General features: G+C 40.4%; 1 protein-coding gene across 2 annotated transcripts in view; it reads left to right on the forward strand.

The window, feature by feature from the left end:
• The window catches only part of LOC128744175 (adipokinetic hormone/corazonin-related peptide receptor variant I), a 126,687-nt gene that overhangs the window by 98,462 nt on the left and 5,229 nt on the right, over window positions 1-22,996 (forward strand). For both annotated transcript variants that reach the window (XM_053840987.1, XM_053840988.1), the window contains one exon: window positions 9,249-9,456. In XM_053840987.1, the coding sequence (XP_053696962.1) occupies window positions 9,249-9,456 (208 nt within the window). The remainder of the gene's footprint in view (window positions 1-9,248; window positions 9,457-22,996) is intronic.

Consider the following 22,996-nt stretch of genomic DNA (forward strand, 5'->3'; position numbering starts at 1 on the left):
CTGAATTTATTAAGGGGGCATAGTACTTTTTACACCTTATTTTTTGCCTTATTTTAAATATTTTTTTCTTGATAACGCGAAAAGCGAATCGATTCGGGTTTTTTGCATTCTAAACATTGCACTTTATACTAATATTTACAATTTTGTTTGCACATGTGAACCTCTTCCCCTCTCCCCTACGGCTCCTTGAACATGATCATTCGAAAAAAAAAACAAGATTTGCGGTACCATGGATTGGCGCTGGGGGGCTTATCCGAATTGAAAAATTCCAAAACGACATGAAAGTATATTAAATTATCTCGTGTTTGACCCATCCTTTTTTTAAATTCGAACGCATAACAAAATGGCGGACATTTAAACATAAAAGTAAGGTTTTTAGTTGAAAAAATAGACTTTAAACATTTCTAAAAAATACAAAAATTGTAATATCGAAAAAAGGATGGGTCAAACACTAGATAATTTTATTGGCTTTGAAACAAAAAAAGAATCATGAGAATTGCTTGAGCCGTTATTGAGATATTTATGGTACCGACTTTCAAAACCTGGTTTCGAGAAAAACGACGTTGAAGTTTTTATTCGCTGTGTAATCGCTCCAGACATGCGTGGTACAAATAGCTGTAACTTTGTCAATTTTTGGAATTCATCGAAATGACTTGAAACACATATGGTCAAAATATTAATCTTTCGAAATAATCAATAAAAAAAATTTCGATTTTTTTAAATTGAAAAAGTATTATGCCCCCTTAAGCAAACTCCAGAAGGGAATCAGAATCGCAAATTTTCTATGGCTGGTAAAAAATTATTCGCGCAACAAATGCAAAGAACTGCTGATGCCCAGAGAGAAGAAGAGGAAAAAATGGAACAGGAAAAGTTGTTCTACCGTCGACAGCTACAAGTGCTTAAGGAATTGTTTCAACAGCGCCCACAAATTGAAAGAGAAAAGCGTCAAATGGAATATGAGATAGAGAACGAACAGTTGCAAAAAGCTATTGAAGAGGAGGAGGCTTTCTTTAGGCAACAAGAAGCAACTCGTAATGCTCTGACTCACAAATTGCAACAGTTAAGGCTAAAACGAAATAAAGGTGTTATGGGAGTCATACTTGCTATACGCAACGTGGATTCTGCTAACTCACAAGACAGAGAAGTTAATAAAAAGTCGAATAATGATGAAGCCGTGAAAATAAACAAAGAGCTGGAAAAAGCAAAGCGGAGATTATCGCGGAACATACCAGAAACATTCGACGCCGAAGCAAATCGAAAATCCACTACCTAACAACCCACCCGACTTCAATCAGTTATCACCCACAACTGGTAGTGAATCAGAGGCTGCAGATTCAGACGGTCAATCTGTTGTTTCTAATCATGGTTCTGATTCTGAACCGAACACAGTGCCAAAAGGACCTACTAAAGCTCAACTATCTGCAAGACAGTTTTTAGCAAAGGAACTTCCGATCTTCACCGGGCGCGCGGAAGACTACATTTTTTATTATCAGTTATGAAACAGCAAACGAAGCATGTGGCTTTTCAAATATAGAAAACCTCGCACGCTTGCAAGAATGCTTAAAGGGAGATGCCCTAGAGGTTGTACGTAGCCGGATGCTTTTACCAAACTCTGTTCTGCAGATAATATAAACGCTTAGAATGCTATACGGGAAACCTGAACAGACTTTGAACGTTTTATTAAAGAAAGTAAGAGAGGCCAGAAAACCTGATAATAAAAATCTAACGACGTTTGTCAGATTTAGTATGGTGGTACAGCAGCTCGCCGACCATTTGGAAGCTACTACGCTAACTGGCCATTTGGTAAATCCCACGCTTATTCAAGAACTGGTGGAGAAATTACCTCCGGAAACGAAAATGGCGTGGATACGGTATAAGAGAAGTGCTGGTTGCGCAACATTGCGAACACTGGCAAATTTTCTAGCAGAAATAGTGCGGAATGCTTGTGTATGGTGATAACGAGCTCGAACGTGAAATTCGCACCAAGAGAGGAAAGGTCAACGTAAACCAGTCTGAAGGCTATATACATGCTCACCGAGAGCCCGACGATAATAAACGAATGCAAATAACGAAGGAGAAGACTCCCTGTCGGATCTGCAGCTGTGTGGATCATCGCAGCAGAAACTATGAGGAATTTCGAAAATTCAATCTTAAAAAACGGTGGGAATTAGTTAATAAATGGCACCTATGCAAAATTTGTTTGAATGAGAACGGTGATGCACGTTGTAAATTAAAATTTCGCTGCAATATTGGCAGTTGCAGTGAAGCGCATAATCCTTTATTGCACCCAGAAGAATTTAATATGGAATGGAATGTCCATAGAATCCAGCATCATTAAGTAATTTTTCGAACGGTTCCAACGGAACGCTTCGCGTAACCTGGACGGCAGGAGTTTCCAGAGTCGAAAAAGATTCTCAGAGGCTTAATTTGACGATTTCCGCACGAGGATCGACGGAGCGGTTTCTAATTCGTAATGCTCATACAGTGGAAGAGTTAAAACTACCAGAGCAATCAATTTCAATGAAGAAAGTTATCGATTTATGCACCTTCGGAATCTACCGGTGGGCGATTATGCACATGGCACTCCTCGAATTTTAATCGGACTAAGAGATTTACATCTATATACACCCCTTGAAACGAGAGTGGGACAGCCGAGCGAGCCAATCGCTGTTAAATCCAAAGCAATTTCGTCGGGCATCATACGTGCAGCGGTCTTTCTAACGAAGATTTACATGACCTGCTGAGAAGTCAATATGCTATGGAAGAGACCGGTATTTCTATAGCTTTGCTTCCAGAGTCAGAAGAAGATCGTAGAGCAAGAGACATATTAGACACAACGACGGTACGGATAGGAGCCCGTTTTGAAACGGGTCTTCTTTGGAAGGTTGACGACCCATGCTTTCCAAATAGCTACTCAATGGCACTAAGAAGATTAAAAGGACTAGAGAATCGTTTGATGCGTGATAGTGAACTATATACGAAAGTACGATGCATGATCGCTGAATATTTGGAGAAGGGGTATGCCCACAAAGCGACTCATTCGGAATTACAAGACAGTGACCCAAAAAGAGTGGGGTATTTACCCCTGAATATCGTGATTAACCCAAAGAAACCTGGCAAACTTCGCTTGGTTTGAGATGCGGCATCAACAGTAAATCGTGTCTCTATGAATTCCTTTCTATTAAAAGGTCCTGATATGCTGACATCATTACCGTCTGTAATCAGCCGCTTTCGAGAGAGAGAAGTCGCATTTGGAGGGGACATAAAAGAGATGTACTATCAACTACGCATCAGGATCGAAGACAAGCAAGCTCAAAGATTTTTGTTTCGCAACGACTCTAATTCAAGGCCTGAGGTGTATGCGATGGATGTGGCTATCTTCGGCTCAACGAGCTCACCACGTTCGGCACAATTTGTTAAAAACAGAAATGCAGATGAGTTCAAAATGCAGTTCCCTGATGCGTGTAGAGCAATTGTCGAAAACCACTATGTGGATGACTATTTTGACAGTGTAATACGGTTGGGTAAGCTATCAAAAGGGCAAAAGAAGTACGCTACATGCATTCGCGTGCTGGATTCGTAATTCGCAACTGGGTCTCCAGCTCAAACGAAGTCCTTGAGTCGCTAGGTGAGAAGGAAGAAGATCACATGGTTCACTTAAGTCAAGATAAAGAATCTGGATTAGAGCGTGTTCTTGGAATTTTTTGGCACCCGGAGCGTGATGAGTTTGCATTTTCCACAAAATTACGTGACGACCTCATGCCGTTTCTTACAAGTAGGCGTCGGCCCACCAAGAGAACGGTTTTGAGTTGTGTGATGAGTCTTTTTGACCCGCTAGGATTGCTAACCCCTTTCACAGTTTTCGTAAAAATGCTTGTGCAAAACTGGTGGCGTGCAAACGCGGTAGCAAATGGGATGATGAAATTGATGATGAGTCAACTGAATTATGGTGGAGTTGGGTTGGAAAGCTGCCTGAAATAGATAAAGTTGCAGTTCCCAGATATTATTTTGCGAAAGGAGAGGAAGCCGGTTACGATTCACTTGAACTCCACGTTCTCGTGGATGCTAGCTCAGACGCGATGGGCTGTGTTGGGTTTTTCGCATGTTAGTCGCAGGACGTCCAATGTGCTCGTTGGTCATGGCAAAGTCGAAGGTGGCTCCGCTAAAACAGCTGACCATTCCACGCCTAGAACTGCAAGCCGCAGTATTAGGCTCCAGACTAATGAGGACCATAGTAGAATCACATTCTTTGCCGGTGAAGCAACGGTTTATCTGGACTGACTCTAGAACAGTTCTCTCATGGATACATTCTGAGCAACGAAAATACAAACCGTTCGTCGCTTTTCGTATTGGGGAAATCCATGATCTTACAAAGCGAATAGAAATGGGTACTTTCAAAATGCAATACGGCTGATGAAGCTACAAAAAGGAAACCTAATCGTCGTTTTGACTCTAATTCTCCCTGGTTTCGTGGCCCAGAATTTTTGAACAATCATGAGGAATATTGGCCTACACAACCGAATATTATCCCAAATGTGTTAGAGGAGATTCGGGTAGCTCATTTGTTCCATGATATCACGATGCCAAATTCAACAATAGATCCGTTACGTATATCAAAGTGGATGGTTTTAGTACGAACAATTGCTTGTACACCCGTTTTATCTCAAATTGTCGTAGAAAATTAAGAAAGCAGCCAATCGAGGTAGTCTCAGCGCCAGATAAAGTTAGATGTTTAACACTGAAACAGCTGGCAGTAGTGATAGTTCCTCTCACTCGAGAAGAATTTCAGAAAGCAGAATGGTACTTGTGGAGAACAGCGCAATTTGACGCCTTCGAAGATGAAATTAAAGTACTACTAAAAAATCAAAAACTTCCATTTGAGAATTGTTTTCCGCTGGAAAAGGACAGCCCACAGTATACAAAATCTCCTTTTCTCGACGACCAGAACGTAATTCGAATGGAAGGACGGACTAAAAATGCAACGTTTATCCCATTTGAAATGCGCTGTCCTATCATACTGCCCAGAAAGCATCATATTACAGTTAAGTTACTAGAGCACTACCATCAGAAATATGGCCATGCCAACATGGAGACGGTCGTGAACGAGCTTCGCCAACGTTTCTGTATTTTTCAAATGCGAGCGGAATTAAAGCACGTAGCAAAGGTTTGTATCCAATGCAAAGGGGATAAACCAACTTTCGTAAATAGAATAAGACAAGAGGTTCTTGATCTGACAGTATGCAGTCCAACGGTGACTGATAGAATAAAGAACTGGCATGTTTCGGACGAAGAATCCCTGTCCGATCACAAGCAAATTATATTTGATTACGAAGCTAATCAACAACTGAATGAAATTATAAGAGATCCTAGGAAAACAAACTGGGAGCAATATGATTTGAATCTCAAAGTAGGAGTCAATAGCTTGAAAGGTTGCTCAAAAACGTATGAAGAGCTAGAAAACAACACAACGCAACTTTCAAGCCTGATCCTACAAGCGTATCATAAAAGCTGTTCTACAAAGGAACGCTCTACTAATAGAGATGTACCTTGGTGGAACAAAACCTTAGATAAATTTCGGAAGAAAACCCGGAAACTGTTCAACCAGGCCAAACGGACACAACAGTGGGAAGCATATAAGCAAACCCTCACTGCCTATAATAAAGAAATAAGGAGATCAAAGAGGATACACTGGAGGCATACATGTGAGAACATTGAAAATACTCCAGCAACAGCAAGATTGCAGAAAATCCTCGCTAAAGATCATTCAAATGGGTTAGGTACCTTGAAAAAAGAGGATGGCTCTTTTACTAAATCTACTAAAGAAACATTAGAGCTAATGATGAAAGCACATTTTCCATGCTCAGTCATTAACTCATACGAAGACCAAAGTACACCGGCATTGAGAACTGTAACTCTTGAAACCAGGACAGACATTCATGAAATAGTGAATGAAATAACTGGGCTAGACAGAAACAGGAAGGATGCATGCACTTTGGCCAAAAAAATTTTTACGAGAAGCAAAGTGGAATGGGCAATTGACTCCTTTGAACCCTTCAAATCACCGGGTAGGGATGGAATCTTTCCTGTACTACTACAGAAGGGCAAGGCGTTTTTAACACCTACTCTGACAAACCTTTATCAGTCCAGCCTGATACTAGGCCATATTCCAGCAGCATGGCGACAAGTGCGGGTCACTTTTATCCCGAAGGCCAATAAAAAGGACAAGACTTCACCAAAGTCCTTTAGGCCGATAAGCCTTTCGTCTGTTCTGCTGAAAATAATGGAAAAAATACTTGATGAGCATATAAAATCATCATATTTAGTTAAAAACCCTCTGAGCAAATATCAATTTGCATATCTAGAAGGTAAATCTTCAGTAACAGCATTACATACGGTTGTAAGGAAACTAGAAAAGTCTTTTGAAGCGAAAGAAATATCACTAGCAGCCTTCCTAGATATAGAAGGCGCATTTGATAACTCATCCCATAGTTCAATGATTGCGGCTATGATGAAACGTGGTTTCGATGTATCCGTTATCCACTGGATTGGCGAAATGTTATCAAAACGAGATATATCAGCAAAACTTGGAAGTACATCCATTAGCGTTAGAGCAATGAAAGGGTGCCCACAAGGAGGCGTAATATCACCTCTATTGTGGTCTTTAATAGTTGATGATCTTCTTCAACAGATGACAGCCTTAGGCTTTGAAATAATTGGCTACGCAGATGATATAGTCGTAATTGTTCGTGGGAAATTTGACTCTATCATCGCTGACCGGATGCAAATTGCTTTGAATTTTATTTCATCATGGTGTGATAGGCAGGGCCTCAACATTAATGCCAATAAAACTACTATCATACCATTTACGAGAAGAAAAAAAGTTACATTGAGTAACATAAGTTTGAAAGGAACACTCTTGAAACTTTCAGACACTGTCAAATATCTTGGAGTATTTCTTGACAGAAAACTCAATTGGAACACACATCTAGAGCAAGCAGTAAACAAAGCTACAAATGCTCTATGGATATGTAAAAGAACTTTTGGTAAGCAATGGGGACTGAAACCGAAGATGATCCAGTGGATCTATTCGGCTATTGTGAAACCCAGGATTACCTATGCCTCGTTGGTCTGGTGGCCAAAAACAAAAGAGAAAGCTTCTCAGAAAAAGCTAGAAAGACTTCAAAGGCTAGCCACTCTCTCAATAACAGGTGCAATGAGAAGTACACCGTCGAAGGCATTGGATGCTTTACTTTATATGCTTCCACTGCATCAGTTCATACAATTAGAAGCTGAAAAGAGTGCTCTGAGGATCAAAAGATCTATGAACCTCTTTGATGGTTTTTTACACAGATGGTTCAAAAATGGACAACCAAGTGGGAGCAGGAGTAACTGGCCCAGGAATAGACATGTCAATTTCTATGGGTAGATGGCCAACTGTGTTCCAAGCTGAAATTCAAGCAATTCTAGAGTGTTCTACTGTGTGCTTGCGCAGAAACTATAGACATTCAAATATATGCATCATGTCTGATAGTCAAGCAGCTCTAAATGCTTTAAAGTCGGCGACATGCACATCAAAACACGTCTGGGAATGTATTCAATCACTCCAAAAATTATCTTGCCGTAACCAAGTCAACTTATATTGGGTCCCAGGTCACTGTGGAATTGATGGAAATGAAAGGGCTGATGCGCTTGCAAGATTCGGATCTTCTCATCAATTTATAGGACCTGAGCCCTTTTGCGGCCTATCTGCTTCTGTTTTAAAAATGGAGCTGAAGGCATGGGAATGTAGGAAAGTGGAATCAAATTGGAATAACACCTTCAATGCTAGGCAGTCGAAACGATTTATCTCTCCAAACATTTCTATGACTCGCAAAATACTGGAGCTTTCAAAGAAAGATCTAAGCATCTATACTGGTCTAATAACAGGACATTGTCCGAGCCGCTATCATCTGAAGCTTATGGGAAAACTTCAAGATGATATATGTCGCTTCTGTGGCATAGAAAAGGAAGACTCGGAACACCTGTTATGCCGATGTCCGGCAATTTTTAATAAAAGATTAAGGTTCTTCGACAGAGGGCTGTTAGAACCCTTTGATATTTGGAGAACAATTCCCAGTACGGTAGTGCACTTTATCCGAAATGTATCACCGGACTGGACAAATGCTATTAGTCAAACAATGACGGTCGCTTCTAATAGTGGTGCGTCATCTTAACAACATAGCTATAGTAAAATGGGGGATATATCACAATAGATCAAACAAATGGTCGCAGTGATAAAAATACCCAACATGGAAAAAAAATGCAAAGTTCGGAAAAGCAAACCGGTACTTCCCAGGATGGCACCACTTCCCGTTCAACGATTGACCCCTTTCAGAAGACCATTTAGTTTCACGGGCGTCGACTATTTTGGACCAATTCTTGTTACAGTTGGTCGACGATCTGAGAAGCGTTGCATTGCATTATTCACATGCTTAACCACAAGAGCGGTTCACTTTGAAGTGGCTCATAGTTTGACTACTCAGTCATGCGTAATGGCTATAAGTTTTGTTTGCCGACGAGGTTCTCCAATAGAGTTTTTTTCGGACAATGGTACCAACTTTAAAGGCGCAAGCAAAGAAGTTGCTAAGTATATCGAAAATGAGTGTTACAATACTTTTACGGATGCAACCACTAGGTGGAACTTTAACCCACCCTCTGCGAGCCACATGGGCGGAGCGTGGGAGAGTTTAGTGCGGTCGGTGAAGACCACATTAAACACGCTGGAAGACGGAAGGAAATTAACCGATGAATACTTTTGACAACGTTAGCAGAAGCTGAAGACTTAGTAAACTCGCGCCCGTTAACATATTTGCCACTGGATTTGGAAGTCGACCAGAACCAGAACCGTTAGTTGAAGGAGGTGTTGTGTACGTAGTAGATGATAATAACCGGAAAAGTAGGGTGAGAGGTATAGTGATGAAGGTAATCAAAGGAGGTGATGGCAGGATCAGACAAGCTTTGGTAAAAACAGCAAAAGGAGAATTCAAACGACCTGTAGCAAAGCTGGTGGTGCTCGAGGTTCGCGAGCGTAAAACTGACGTGGAGGCAGAGCTCACACCAGTGTTACGGGGTGGGGTAATGTAAGCACCGCTGGGCACATTGCCGAAATGGTATTCGGCGAAATGTTATACAATCGAAAATACCATGCCGTGCCAAAAAATAATTAAATAGAAAAAAATGAAAAAACAATAATATCTATTTATTTATAGGCGATTATATTCCACGTGGAACCACATCCCAACGTAACTTGGTATGAGCAGTGTGTGACGTATAATTCTTTCAAAAATGATCATCATCACACCGTTTATAATATTTTGGTAATGGTGTTTATGTACGCGCTTCCACTTTTAACTATCATTTGCTCGTATGCATCCATTTATAAGGAAATTTTCCGGCATAGTCGCATGCCAAACTCTGGTAAGTACGATTTTATTGTGGTTTTATTTTGTCTGGTTATTCTATTTTATCTGTAACTTTGTAATCTTTTGCAACTAAGGTGCAAATTAAGGTGAAATGAGTCGTCATTGATTTTGTACATTTATTTTGAAATAAAAATTCTGTCCATGAAAATATATTCGCTGTGTTCAGATTGGCAAGAAGAATGCTTGAAATTAAATAAAAGAAAACTTATTCAATTTAATTCTACTATGTATATTTTATTCACGACAGATACGTATTTCGCCTACGACTTCCTCAGGCTTCCTCAGTGTCTGTTTTCGAACTCGAACTCGAATTAAATTGGATAAGTTTTCTTTTTATTTAATTTCAGGTTTCGTATTCTACTAAGACGCTTCAAAAACTTTAGTCAAGAAGAATGCAGTGAATACACTTTTAAATACAGGACCCCTGTTTTATGACCCAAAACTGCTTTCGAAACTGGGCTTTCCGACAAAAAGTTAATGACTGCTAATTTCACGTTAATTATCGTCAAACTATCTAAAAAAGGATATATGTATGCGCTTTCTGCGGTCCTTTACCGAGCAACAAGCACATCTCATTTAAAACAGATAGGCAATTGGAGGATGATTGTCGCTTCTACATCCTAGGACGCCAAAATGCATTTTGATGGCTGCTCGTCATCCTAAATTATGTTCAATAATCATACATTGGATAAAACAGATGCCAAGTAACCGATTGCTCTGTTCGTCTTTACAACAAGCAAGCGTTTGAAAATAGTTTTTGTCGTTGTCCACAAGGTATCAATTTCTCCTCCCTCTATGAAATTTTGTGGCAGACGGCCTGCTGATTTGGTAAATTTAATGGATAATATTTGGTAATTTCAATAAATAATTGTTACCACTTCGATGGTTGGTTAAAGATTGATTTTATTTTCTTCGCTTAGGTCTAACATCACTTCTTAATGCTAAGCTTTTTTCTATCCCTTCTTTAAAGTCTTAAATCTACATGTAGGAGGTGGAGTTAAATTCTAATAAGTTTCAATCAGTTTGGTAGTGGTGGTAACAAGCTTAAAATGTTTCATTAGCCGCAACTTGTCGCATGCAAGTTGTGGCGAGATAGAAGTATCGCACTACAACATCTTGTATCATACACGACGTTGGAGTGACACTATGCACTATGCAACAAGCAGCGTGACCTGCATCGCTGTTCTTGTTTGCTATGGTTTTACATTTTGTTCTAAGAAAAATAATTAGTTGTGACTCAATTGCGGTAACTGCCATATGGATATGTAGCATGAAATTTATGACTGAAACATGAGTCAGGAAAATCTATCTTGGTTTAGCTAGCCAAAGACGTTAGTCAATAACGTCTTTGTGGGAAGCAACTTAAACCATTTAAGAATCATAACGTAAGATTGTACGTTTGCTTGAGAACTGGCACATGTGAAGTGTTATAGGTTGTTCATGCAACCCGATGTTGTAAAATGAAATAAAAGTAAATTTATGATGTGGGTTCTGGAATCGAGGATTGTTTCTCACGATCCTTTTTTTGTAACTTGAATTCTATTAGGTGCAGTACGTATAGTACACTGAGGAATACCAAGCTATTCGTCAGATGACAAAAATCGTGATAACAAGCTGGGCAGGGCGGACTGGGAGCCAAAGGGCCCACCGGGCCTTTGAGATTGGGGGCTCCAGTCTGCAATAGTCTGATGACAGTAAATTAACACAAAAAACGCTTATGTCTACTTAAGATACATCAGCGTTACAAGAACAGTAGGTCGAATAATTATGGGCTCTGTTTTGTAAGTTATGTCGTGCAACTTGACTCAACTCAGTCATTGTCGAGCGTCGAGTACGGGGAGAGTTTTAGTTTGTTCAGCCACCACCACGGATATTGTTCTATCGATTATATTTACTGAAGATGCTGAAGCGCCATGTTGCACAACCCACATGAGGGACCATCACGTTGACAAAGTCCCCTGCGAGGTTAGAATGGCCATGATTTTACGGTCAATGGCATCATACGCAACTTCGAAATCAATGAAATAATTGTGCATTGAATTCTGTATCTGTTCTGATAGAGGATCTGCCGCAGCGTGAATATTTGACTCTTTACTGAGCGTCCTTCAGCGAACCCGGAAGAGCACTTTCCACATTCTGATGAGTGCCACTGTGCATCTTTGTCGCCAATGCAGCGTTTTCCTCATCTATCACCCATTTACATTTCTGCAGATTTATTTTAAGTAATAGTGTCAATTACATACAAAATTGCACGTATCAAATAATTTGATTTTATAAATGATAGGAACTCAACAGTTCAATATATAGGAGTAGCTTACTGCGCCTACACGTCAGAACAGAGAAAAGAATAGAGAGACCAGAATTCCTCCTTTTGGGATCTAGAGGATTCTTATTTTATAGTGCAGGCGATTCCCGTACCGAGCTATAACTATCCCTGGGATTCAACCCTTGAATTCTCCTATAAGAATCCTGCTTCTATAAACAAGGTATTCTGTGCGAATCCTTTGCAGAATTCTTTCACACGATTCCAATGCGAGGAATCCCAGAGACTCTGTGCGAATCTTTTCGGTTCGTTCTGGCAGAGCTGCGGAAAAAAAACCCACCGTCTAAAAACGCCAGTACGAAGAGCACGTGCTCGCCGGTCCCTAGGAGAGATTCGCAGGCAACGACACACGGAGTTTCTAAAAAACGGTCAGGTGCAAGAATTTTGCCATGCCTGTGATGTGCAATGATAGTGCTGGCAAACTGCTTACTGACAAAATGACGGTAGCAACCAGGTGGAAGAGTATTTCCAGACACTATTGAATAGAGAAGTAAACACGAAGATCAGCAGGTACAGGATAAGAATTCTGAGTGACGGGCAAGCTGTGGAGCCACCAACACAGGAGGAGGTTATGGGGGCAATCAATGAGCTGAAAAACGGTAAGGTTGCTGGAAAGGATGGTATCCTGGCTGAACTTCGAAAAGCGGGGAGCGAGCAGCTGTACGAAACAATTCGCCGCATCATTGTGAGGATATGGGTGGCAAATAAATATCGGAGGAGTGGTTGATTGGCCTCATTTCCCATAATTTTAAGAACGGACATCGACTCGAGAGTAAAACTTATCGAGGAATTACATTGCTCAATTCTGCCTATAAGGTGCTCTCCCTATCCTGTGTTGTAGACTGAGACCGTTAGCGGAGTTTTTCGTCGGCGAGTACAAAGCTGGTTTTCATAAGGGTCGCTCCACGATGGATCAGATATTTACCCTGCGTCTGGTGACTGACGAGTTTTGGGAGTACAACTAGCAGACTCGTCATTTTTTTGGGGGTTTTAAAGCGGTATACGATTCAGTCAAACGAAATGAGCTGTGGCAGTTAACGCTAGAACATGGTTTTCATACAGCACTAGTAACGTTGATTCGTGTGACGCTGGATGAGTACCCAAGTAACAAGTTGGGTTTTATTACACTCTTATGATGGCATTTAAGACCAAAATTGGCTTTGAAGACCACCATAAGGGTACAATAAAACTCACAATGTTGCTTGGGTAATAATTATGAGTCAGAATAGTGGATGAGACCTCACATGCTTCTTGATTTTGCGGATAACCGATCACCGAAATCAGCAGTATAGCAGGGAAAGAAGCCTTTAAGCCATTAGAAATTGGGACTTAACATTAACACCGCCAAAAACGAAGTATATGATTAGCAGGGAACGTGGAAGTCCGCATGATGTGTGTGCCAAAGAGGAACTGAATGGGGAATATGTGAGAATTAAGAAGAGGCCGTAGACTTCGGAGCAGACCCCACAACTGATAGATGTACGCTATCGAGGATGATGCACATTCAGTAGGTGCTCGAGTAGGTTTCTCTCCAAACATTTCTATGACTCGCAAAATACTGGAGCTTTCAAAGAAAGATCAAAGCATCTATACTGGTCTAATAACAGGACATTGTTCGAGCCGCTATCATCTGAAGCTTATGGGAAAACTTCAAGATGATATATGTCGCTTATGTGGCATAGAAAAAGAAGACTCGGAACACCTGTTATGCCGATGTCCGGTAATTTTTAATAAAAGATTAAGGTTCCCCGACAGAGGGCTGTTAGAACCCTTTGATATTTGGAGAACAATTCCCAGTACGGTGCTGCACTTTATCCGAAATGTATCACCGGACTGGATAAATGCTATTAGTCAAACAATGACAGTCGCTTCTAATAGTGGTGCGTCATCTTGACAACATAGCTATAGTAAAATGGGGGATATATCACAATAGATCAAACAAATGGTCGCAGTGATAAAAATACCCAACACGAAATTATTTGGTGGCCCTGAAAAGAACTATGTTTGAGCTGATAGCACTTCTTAAAAATCAGTACTATAATTACTGTTGCCAATATATAGATGGATGTCGCTATTCGGTCCTTTAGACTCTAGGATGATGGTTGCCCGCTAATACAGGAGTGATGGGAATACCAAATCACTGTAAAGTACAAATGGATTAGTTTTATCAAAATACTGACCGTCCGTCAGTGCGATCGTGCGATAAATGAGCAGACGGCGAACCTAGTGTGCTATTTTATAGTCACTGGCACTGCCGTTGCTACTTGTAAGCTAGTGTAGGTGTGGGAGAAACCAGATCGGCTGCTGCTGCTGCTCAAATAATTATCCGAATCGAACGTTAACCATTTAGAAAGTGTAAAAAATCTTTCCATTCTTCAATTACAATAGCTCTTATAAGAACTGTTTAAGACCACAACGGCCTGATGCTGAATTTACTGCCAGTCAGTCGTTCCGTTTCCGTTTGCCATCAGTGTTGGTTTACGATAATTGCGATCGAAGTTGCCGCCAAAATGCCATCGGCTTTGCCTCCAATTGCCATTAATGTTACCACTAACAACCGGTGTTGCCACGAAATGTCCTTGGTCTTGCCACCAATTGCCATCCCAAGCCGTTGGTTTGCCTCCAATTGCCGGTGTTTCTGCCAAAATTCCATCGTTTTTGCGTCCATTGCCCCACCAATAACCGTCGACGGTAAATACTGACCATCTGTCAGTGCAATCGTGCGATAAATGAGCAGACGGCGAACCAAGTGTACCATTTTATAGTCACTGGCACTGCCGCTGCTACTTGTAAGCTAGTGTAGGTGTTGGGGGAAACCAGATCGACTGCTGCTGCTGCTCAAATGATTATCCGACGCTGAATGAGCAAGCATTTTCCATGTTTACCATGGTATAACGCAAAATGGAACGTTAATCATTTAGAAAGTGTAGAAAAATTTTTCCATTCTTCAATTACTATAGTTCTTATAAGAACTGTTTAAGACCACAATGGCCTGCTGCTGAATTTGCTGCCCGTCAGTCGATCCGTTTCCATTTGCCTTCAGTGTTGGTTTGCGATAATTGCCATTGAAACTGCCGCCAAAATGCCATCGGGTATGCCTCGAATTGCCGCAAAAGTCCTTGGATTTGCATCCAATTGCCGGTGTTGCCGCCAAAATGCCATCGTTTTTACCTCCAATTGCTGTCGGTGTTGCCGCCAAATGCCGTTGGTTTCGCCACCAATAGCCGTCGTTGATAAATACTGACCGTCCGTCAGTGCGATCGTGCGATAAATGAGCAGGAGGCGAACCAAGTGTACCATTTTATAGTCACTGGCACTGCTGCTGCTACTTGTAAGCTAGTGTTTGTGGTGGAGGAAACCATATCGGCTGCTGCTGCTTAAATGATTGTCCGACACTGATTAAGCAAGCTATCGAACAATTTCGTATGTCTGCGATGGGGATAATGCAAAATGTAACGTAAAGTGCATCGTGTGGGATTCACGTTGGCCATTGCCCGCTGATTCCGCTTGTCTTCGGGGTCGGTGCTGCCGTCAATAGCCATCGATGTTGCCAATTGGATTGGAAAAGGGGTGTGGCTTACAAAGTGGTCTCAAAGGTTATCATTTGGATCCAAATCCTTTGGTGTATCTAATTGTCGTCCGTGCCTGTGAAGCTAGGCGATCACAAGGGAAATGTATGAGAAAATTCGACCTTAAAACTTTACACACATTTTCACTATTTAGCGTATAAAAAATTATTATTGATATGTTACTATAAAATTGCTGGACATTTTATCTATCCAACGACATATTAACTGTGATGTTTCGTTCAGTAGTATAGTAGCTATTAGCGTTTGAAATATTTCATTCAAACATTACACTTCTATTTTTCGTTTTTACAAAGTGCTACCCAGTCCCAGTATGGTAAACAAAGACGTAGTCCTACGTCAAAAAGGTGTTCGAGGGGTTTGGAGAATGGTAGCCCAGGGTTGAGTACCGCAGGATATTCAATTCAATATTTATAAGCAGTAGAAATAGTTCGACTGAAATAGTAATTTTACCTAAATTTGCAAGTATTCAACCTGCTCATTTAATGTTCTATAAAGCTTGGGGCCCGAAAAGTTAATATTTATAAACGACATCGCATGAAATAGAATTTTTACTTTCATAATTTTAAGGAATTACTTAGTTTCTTTGGAGTCATTTCATCCAAGCAATTTGAAGTTTAGAAACACTAACATTTAGACGACTATTAGATATTTAAAAAAAACTGTTTTTTGTTATACCTATTTGCAGATTGAGATCTTCTATTCGTGGCATTTGGGCTGCACTTAGAAGAAATAAAAAATATAACAAAATTTTACAATTCTATTTGTAGGCATTCGACCTATATGACATAAGTTTATCATTAACTTAGAAACTTTGGTTTAAAATTTGCAGGCTCTAAGTAATTTTTGGAGTTTGGGCGCTTGTATGGGCGCCCTACCACGCTGTCAATATCAACCGGATCGAACGAATCCAGCGTCACTTCGTTCGGTACGCTCTGCGGTTGCTGCCCTGGAATGATCTAATTCGACTACCTCCTTACGAACATCGATGCGCTTTAATAGGTCTGCCAACGTTGGCGAATAGAAGGGCTTTGCTGCAACGACTATTCATCTTTGATCTGCTAGGAGGTAATATCGACAACCCGGAGCTCCAAAGTCGAGTCCGATTTAACGTTCCACCAAGGCATACTCGACGAGTTGATTTCTTCAGGCTTTCATTGCACCGTACTCAGTTCGCTCAAAACAATCCATTTGACGTATGTTGTCGTGTATTTAATACTGTTTCTGACGATTACGATTTTAATGTTACCCGGACTACTTTCAAACTTAGAAAAAGTAATTACTAAGAACTGTCTGTTTGAAATTTCGAAGACTAGTATAAATAAATAAATAAACAAGTAAATTAAAGCTGCAAAGAGAATTGAATTTATATATGGGAAACTACATTTGAAATTTATATTTCTATCAAACTCTTTTTACGACTTACGAATGTTCAATTGCTGATTTATGAAATCATCCGATTTGATGATTGAAAATTCAGCTTCAAATGGAACTGTTGGGGCCCTAATTGTATGCCAAAATTTCTATTTAAAGTAAACTTTGTCTCACGAATGTTCAATTGCTGTCCCCATGATTTATGAAATCAATCGATTTGATGATTGAAAATTCAGCTTCAAATGGGATTGTTGGAGCCCGAACTTTAAGCCAAAATTTCTATTTAAATTTAACTTTTTCTACGACTTACGAATGTTTCATTGCTGGGACCCCTTGATTTATGAAATCAACTTTAATTTGGACTTGTGATCCCAAACTCCGAAAAATACTTGTAATACTTGTCTGCAAATTTAAAACCAAAGTTTCTAAGTTAATGATAAACCAATATCATATAGCTTGAATGTCTACGAATAGAATTGCCCAAATTGCCCAAATGTCACGAATAGAAGATCTCAATCTGCAATCAGGTATAACAAAAAAAAATTAAATTAACTTTTTGGGCCCCAAGCTTTATAGAATATTATATTAGCAGGTTGAATACTTGCATATTTAAGTAAAATTACTATTTCAGTCGAACTCTATCTACTGCTTATAAATATTGAATTGTTGGGACCCCGTGATTCAAGAAATCATTAAAGTTGAACTGTTGGGGTCCAAGCTCCGAAAATACTTATAAAAGCAGCTTCAATTCTGAGAATTTGAAAGTAGAATTTGTATTTCATCCGCAGTCATCTTACTACTCATAAACATTTAACTGCCGGCTTAAGCATCATACTTAGATTACTTTAGTGTCGACGGTCGGTTATCGATCCTGCGTCGAATGGATTATGGTCCTCCAGTACTCAATCCTGGGCTACCATTCTCCAAGCCCCTCGAACACCAGCTGAACGTGTATCATCCTCGATAGTGCTCGTTTATCAGTTGCGAAGTCTGCTCCGAAGTCAACGGCCTCTTCTTGATTCTCTGCTTAAAATAATTTTGGCTACTCCAAAGTCGGGCATTCTAGTCACGTGCCCACCCCTCCGCCGACTTTGGCAGTCTGTACTACTGTACTACCTTCATTATAACAGCATATTTGCATACTTGGTACAGCTCGTGGTTCATGTGTCTGCGCTACACTCCATTTTCAATTTTGCAAAATTTTACGCCAAAAACCCTAAGCACTCGTCGATTAGCTTCTTTTAACGTTCATGATTCATGTCCGTAAAGGCCACCGAGAGGATTAGTGTTCTCTATAGCGCCAGTTTTATGTGATTTTGCAAGCTACGGAACTTCAGCTACAAAACGTAATACGTAGAAAACCCAATTCACAGCTGCAATTAGTCGTTCTATTTTGTGACTTATATCGTCACCTGTCACGTGCATACCAAAATACCTGAATTCATCTACTACTTCATATCGTTCCCCATTCAGTTCCTCTTCGGCACCAACAGCATTTGCACTTCCACGTTCCCTGCTCGCCATATACTTCGTTTTGGAGGTATTAATGGTAAGTCCAGATTTCCCAATTAAATGGCCTAAAGGCTTTTTTTCCCCACTATACTGCTGATTTCGGTGATATCGACGTCATCCGCAAAATCAAGAAGCATGTGAGGTCTTATCCGCTATTCTGACACATAATTTTTACTCATCCAGCGTCACACGAATCAACGTAACTAATCTTCTTATATATAAAAATGGAAGTGAAAAAGTTCGACCGCGCATCACTTGAGAACGGAGCGTCCGATTTGAGCCGTCTTTTCTTTATTGTGTTCGTTTCCACCACCGCTATGTTTTTACGGCGAGAAAAGTTGAAAAATTTACTCGGAAGATAGGAAAACTCGAAAAATTAGTTTTCCATATAAAACCCGCAACGCATTGTATGCGCCATGTCGTTGGCTGCTATGATCATCGTACGATTTTTTGCAGCACCATTGTCGTATTCAAACAAACACGTGGTTACCTTCATTGGAATCGCCATATCTAACAATGCTATTAAACATTTTGGGGGTTTACAATTTCAGAAAATAACCAATCAATAGGTCCAACTTATTAATCAACCTAAACTCAAGCCTAAAGTGTCAGCAATAAAATTCGTTAATTTCATTCATTCGTTCATTCATTTATCAAATTTATGAAACAAACACGAATCATTTTTATTCCTTTTTACATCGGATGCGTAGCCGGAAGATCCAGTGCAGGTTAACAAAAGGTTTAAGCACTAAATTCACTAAATTGCCACTTCCCAATCGTCAAATGAAGAATACATTTTGCATATGTTAGCGGATTATGAGCATATTCGGTTTAACTGAATATCAAGCTAATAAATCAACAGTAAGAGCATATGATTTAGAATTTTTTTAAAAATAGTGAACGAAGCAACTATTATACATCGTATTTAAGGAATCAGTCCCGGCGTAGTGGTTAGCATTCACGCCTTTCACGCCGAGGACCCGGGTTCAAATCCCAACCCCGCAGAAGTCACGAATGACCCAAGCTGGTTAAAGTGAGTATAATCAAAACAAAAAACAATCGTATTTAACTTTCAGTCGATTTCATTTCGTATTAGACTCTTTAGAGGTGTAAAAAGGTTTATAAAATGACGCTTTTATGTTAAATTGGTTTAGTGCGTGAATTACAAAAGGAACAATACAGCGATCAATTGATTTTGTGGAATAATAAAATTTAGTTTGTTTTGAGAATTGGGAATAACAGTTATCGAGATTCAGCAATGCAATTCCTTTGGGTAATTCTTATCAATAGATTTATGAATCAAAAACAAAAAATAAAAATCTGATGACTATTGATATTGAATACATATCAGAATATAAAATTGGCCCTTAAATTATCGAGAAATTCCAAAGTTGCAGCAGACGATATTAGCCGTCTTACCAAATTTTACAACAAATATATTAACATCCAGTATTACTATTTTTAACCAGCAGAGTTTATAAAACAAGACTCAATGCAACTACCACAAACACGACTGTTGATATTGCGGGGATTGGCAAACCAACTTTTACACCGATATGCATTTCTTACTAATGACTTAATACAGTTGTTAAATTTAGACATTCTCTGAAATCCCAGCGTTTAATAAACCAAACGCACAACTCCTTGGACAACGGCAAAACTTGACTTATACCTAGAAAATATCCCTTTTTCTAAAACGCAGCAGGAGTTCATCTGAAGTTTACATGTCGTATATTTAGCCCAATTTGTGGCAGTACGAAGTTTGCCGGGTCTTCTAGTTCTGTAGGGGAAAACCATATCCTAGCGTTAACTACCACAGCTCATGTCGTTAGACTGAACCGTATGACACTTTAAAATCCACAAAAAGATGATGAGTCTGCTAGTTGTACTCCCAAAACTCGTCAGTCACCAGACGCAGGGTAAATATCTGATCCATCGTGGAGCGACCCTTATGAAAACCAGCTTTGTACTCGCCGACGAAAAACTCCGCTAACGGTCTCAGTCTACAACACAGGATAGGGAGAGCAGCTTATAGGCAGAATTGAGTAATGTAATTCCTCGATAAGTTTTACTCTCGAGTCGATGTCCGTTCTTAAAATTATGGGAAATGAGGCCAATCAACCACTCCTCCGATATTTATTTCCCACCCATATCCTCACAATGATGCGGCGAATTGTTTCGTACAGCTGCTAGCTCCCCGCTTTTCAAAGTTCAGCCAGGATACCATCCTTTCCAGCAACCTTACCGTTTTTCAGCTCACTGATTGCCCCCATAACCTCCTCCTGTGTTGGTGGCTCCACAGCTTGCCCGTCACTCAGAATTCTTATCCTGTACCTATTTACTTCTCTATTCAACAGCGTCTGGAAATACTCTTCCACTGGCGTTTACCGTCATTTTGTCAGTAAGCAGCTTGCCAGCACTATCATTGCACATCACAGGCATGGCAAAATTCTTGCACCTGACCGTTTTGTAGAAACTCCGTGTGTCGTTGCCTGCGAACCTCTCCTCTGGACCGGCGAGCACGTGCTCTTCGTACTGGCGTTTTTAGACGGTGGGTTCTTTTTTCCGCAGCTCTGCCAGGACGAACCAAAAATATTCGCACAGAGTCTCTGGGATTCCTCGCATTGGAATCGTGTGAAAGAATTCTGCAGAGGATTCGCACAGAATACCTTGTTTATAGAAGCAGGATTCTTATAAGAGAATCCAAGAGTTGAATCCCAGGGATAGCTATAACTCGGTACGGGTATCGCCTGCACTATGAAATAAGAATCCTCTGGATTCTAAAAACAGGAATCCTGGTCTCTCGATTCTTTTCTTTGTTCTGACGTGTAGGCACAGTAAGCTACGCATATATATTGAACTGTTGAGATCCTATCATTTATATCAGCTTATTTGCTACTTGCAATTTTGTCTGTAATTAACCTTATAACTTAACTGCAGAAATAACTATCTGCAGAATTATAAATGGGTGGTATATGAGGAAACCGTTGAATTTGCGACAAAGATGCACAGTGACACTCATTAGAATGTGGAAAGTACTCTTCCGGGCTCGCTGAAGGACGCTCAGTAAAGAATCAAATATTCACGCTGCGACAGATCTTCCAAAAAGTTCATGAAAATAGAATTCAATGCACAATTATTTCATTGATTTCAAAGTTGCGTATGATACCATACGCAACTTTGTCGACCGTAAAATCATGGCTTTGTTAACGTGATGGTCCCTCATGGCCCGTTCTCCCCGTACTCGACACTCGACCATGACTGAGTCGAGTAGGGATGGGAACTATCATTAAAAATCGTTACTGATAACTATCAGTAATTTCAGTACGTTACTGATAACTATCAGTAAGTAAGTATCAGTAATTTTACTCATCAGGGCATTGAAGCAAAAAATAGGAAATTGTAATATAATAACTGCGTTCTCCATTGTAAGTTTACTTTGTAATTTACCAAGCGGGCTTTATGGAGGCTCGCGCAACTACGGACCAGATTTTTACCACCCAGCAGATATGTTGGGAGCACATCGTGCCTACGCATCACACGAACCAGCCGATCAAGACCAGCAATTGCACTTTTTGGATGAACACGGTTTCCCAGATAAACTGACGCTACTTATCAGAGCTTTTGGATCGAGTGGTGTGTTTCGTGCGCATCTCGTGGACACACCCTTCGAGACGCGGCGAGGGTTGAGACAAGGTTAAAAGATGACTGATATCATAGCTAGGAACCTTGCGATGGTGGAGGCAACCTACGCCAGGTTGAAAGCAGTAGTCTAGGAAGATCAGATTAATAATAAATACGTCAAAGATCACATACATGAAAGGAAGAGGCACCAAGGAACCAAACGCGTGTTTCTCACGAATGGTAACCCTTGACTGCGACGAACTAAAAGTGGTAGATGAATACGAGTATTTTGCCTTAAGGATTGCTGGTGACCGCAGACAACATTAGTAAGGAAATCCAGCGTCGCATTCAAGCGGGAAATCGAGCCTACTTTGCCCTTCGCTATACGCTACGATCAAGAAGCATACGCTACCGTACGAAGCTGATAATGCACAAATCTTTTATTGGGTCAGTAGTTCTTTGTGGACATGTAAGGTCGCTCACGGAGGATATACGCGCCCTTGCCATGTCCGAACGAAAGGGTACTGCGGATATTTGGCGGAGTACAAACTGAAAGCGAAGAGTGGTGGAGACGTTTGAATCACGAGCTACAGGCATTGTTTGGAGAGAATCCCATCGTACATTTAACGAAAGTCAGTAGGCAACGGTGGGTTAGACACGTCGTAAGAATGCCGGACGATAGTGCGACGGAAACAGTTGTATTCAACAACCTCACTGCCACCAGGAACAGGGGGCTCAACGTGCAAGATGGCACGATCACGTCGAAAGTGATTTATGACTTTTGAGACGACTGGAAAATTGGCGACGACTGGCCAAAGTTCGAGTAAAATGGAGGCGACTGCTTGAATCAGCACGAGCTACTCCGGCTTTAGGCTACTGATGTTGACTACGATATATTGTGTCATCCACGACCCCGTTTATCGTACGCAACTACCGACCAATAAGTTTAATCTAATTTTTCTAACGAGACAACGTAACTATATCAGTAAATATCAATAATAGTGAAACCTTCCTGATACTTAGTGATATTATTGCTTACTGATAAATATCAGTAGCTAACGATAGTTTTCCCATCCCTAGAGTAGAGTCAAGTTGCACGACATGACAAAATAGAG

The sequence above is a fragment of the Sabethes cyaneus genome, chromosome 3 (genome assembly GCF_943734655.1).
Source record: "Sabethes cyaneus chromosome 3, idSabCyanKW18_F2, whole genome shotgun sequence".
Classification (NCBI taxonomy): domain Eukaryota; kingdom Metazoa; phylum Arthropoda; class Insecta; order Diptera; family Culicidae; genus Sabethes; species Sabethes cyaneus.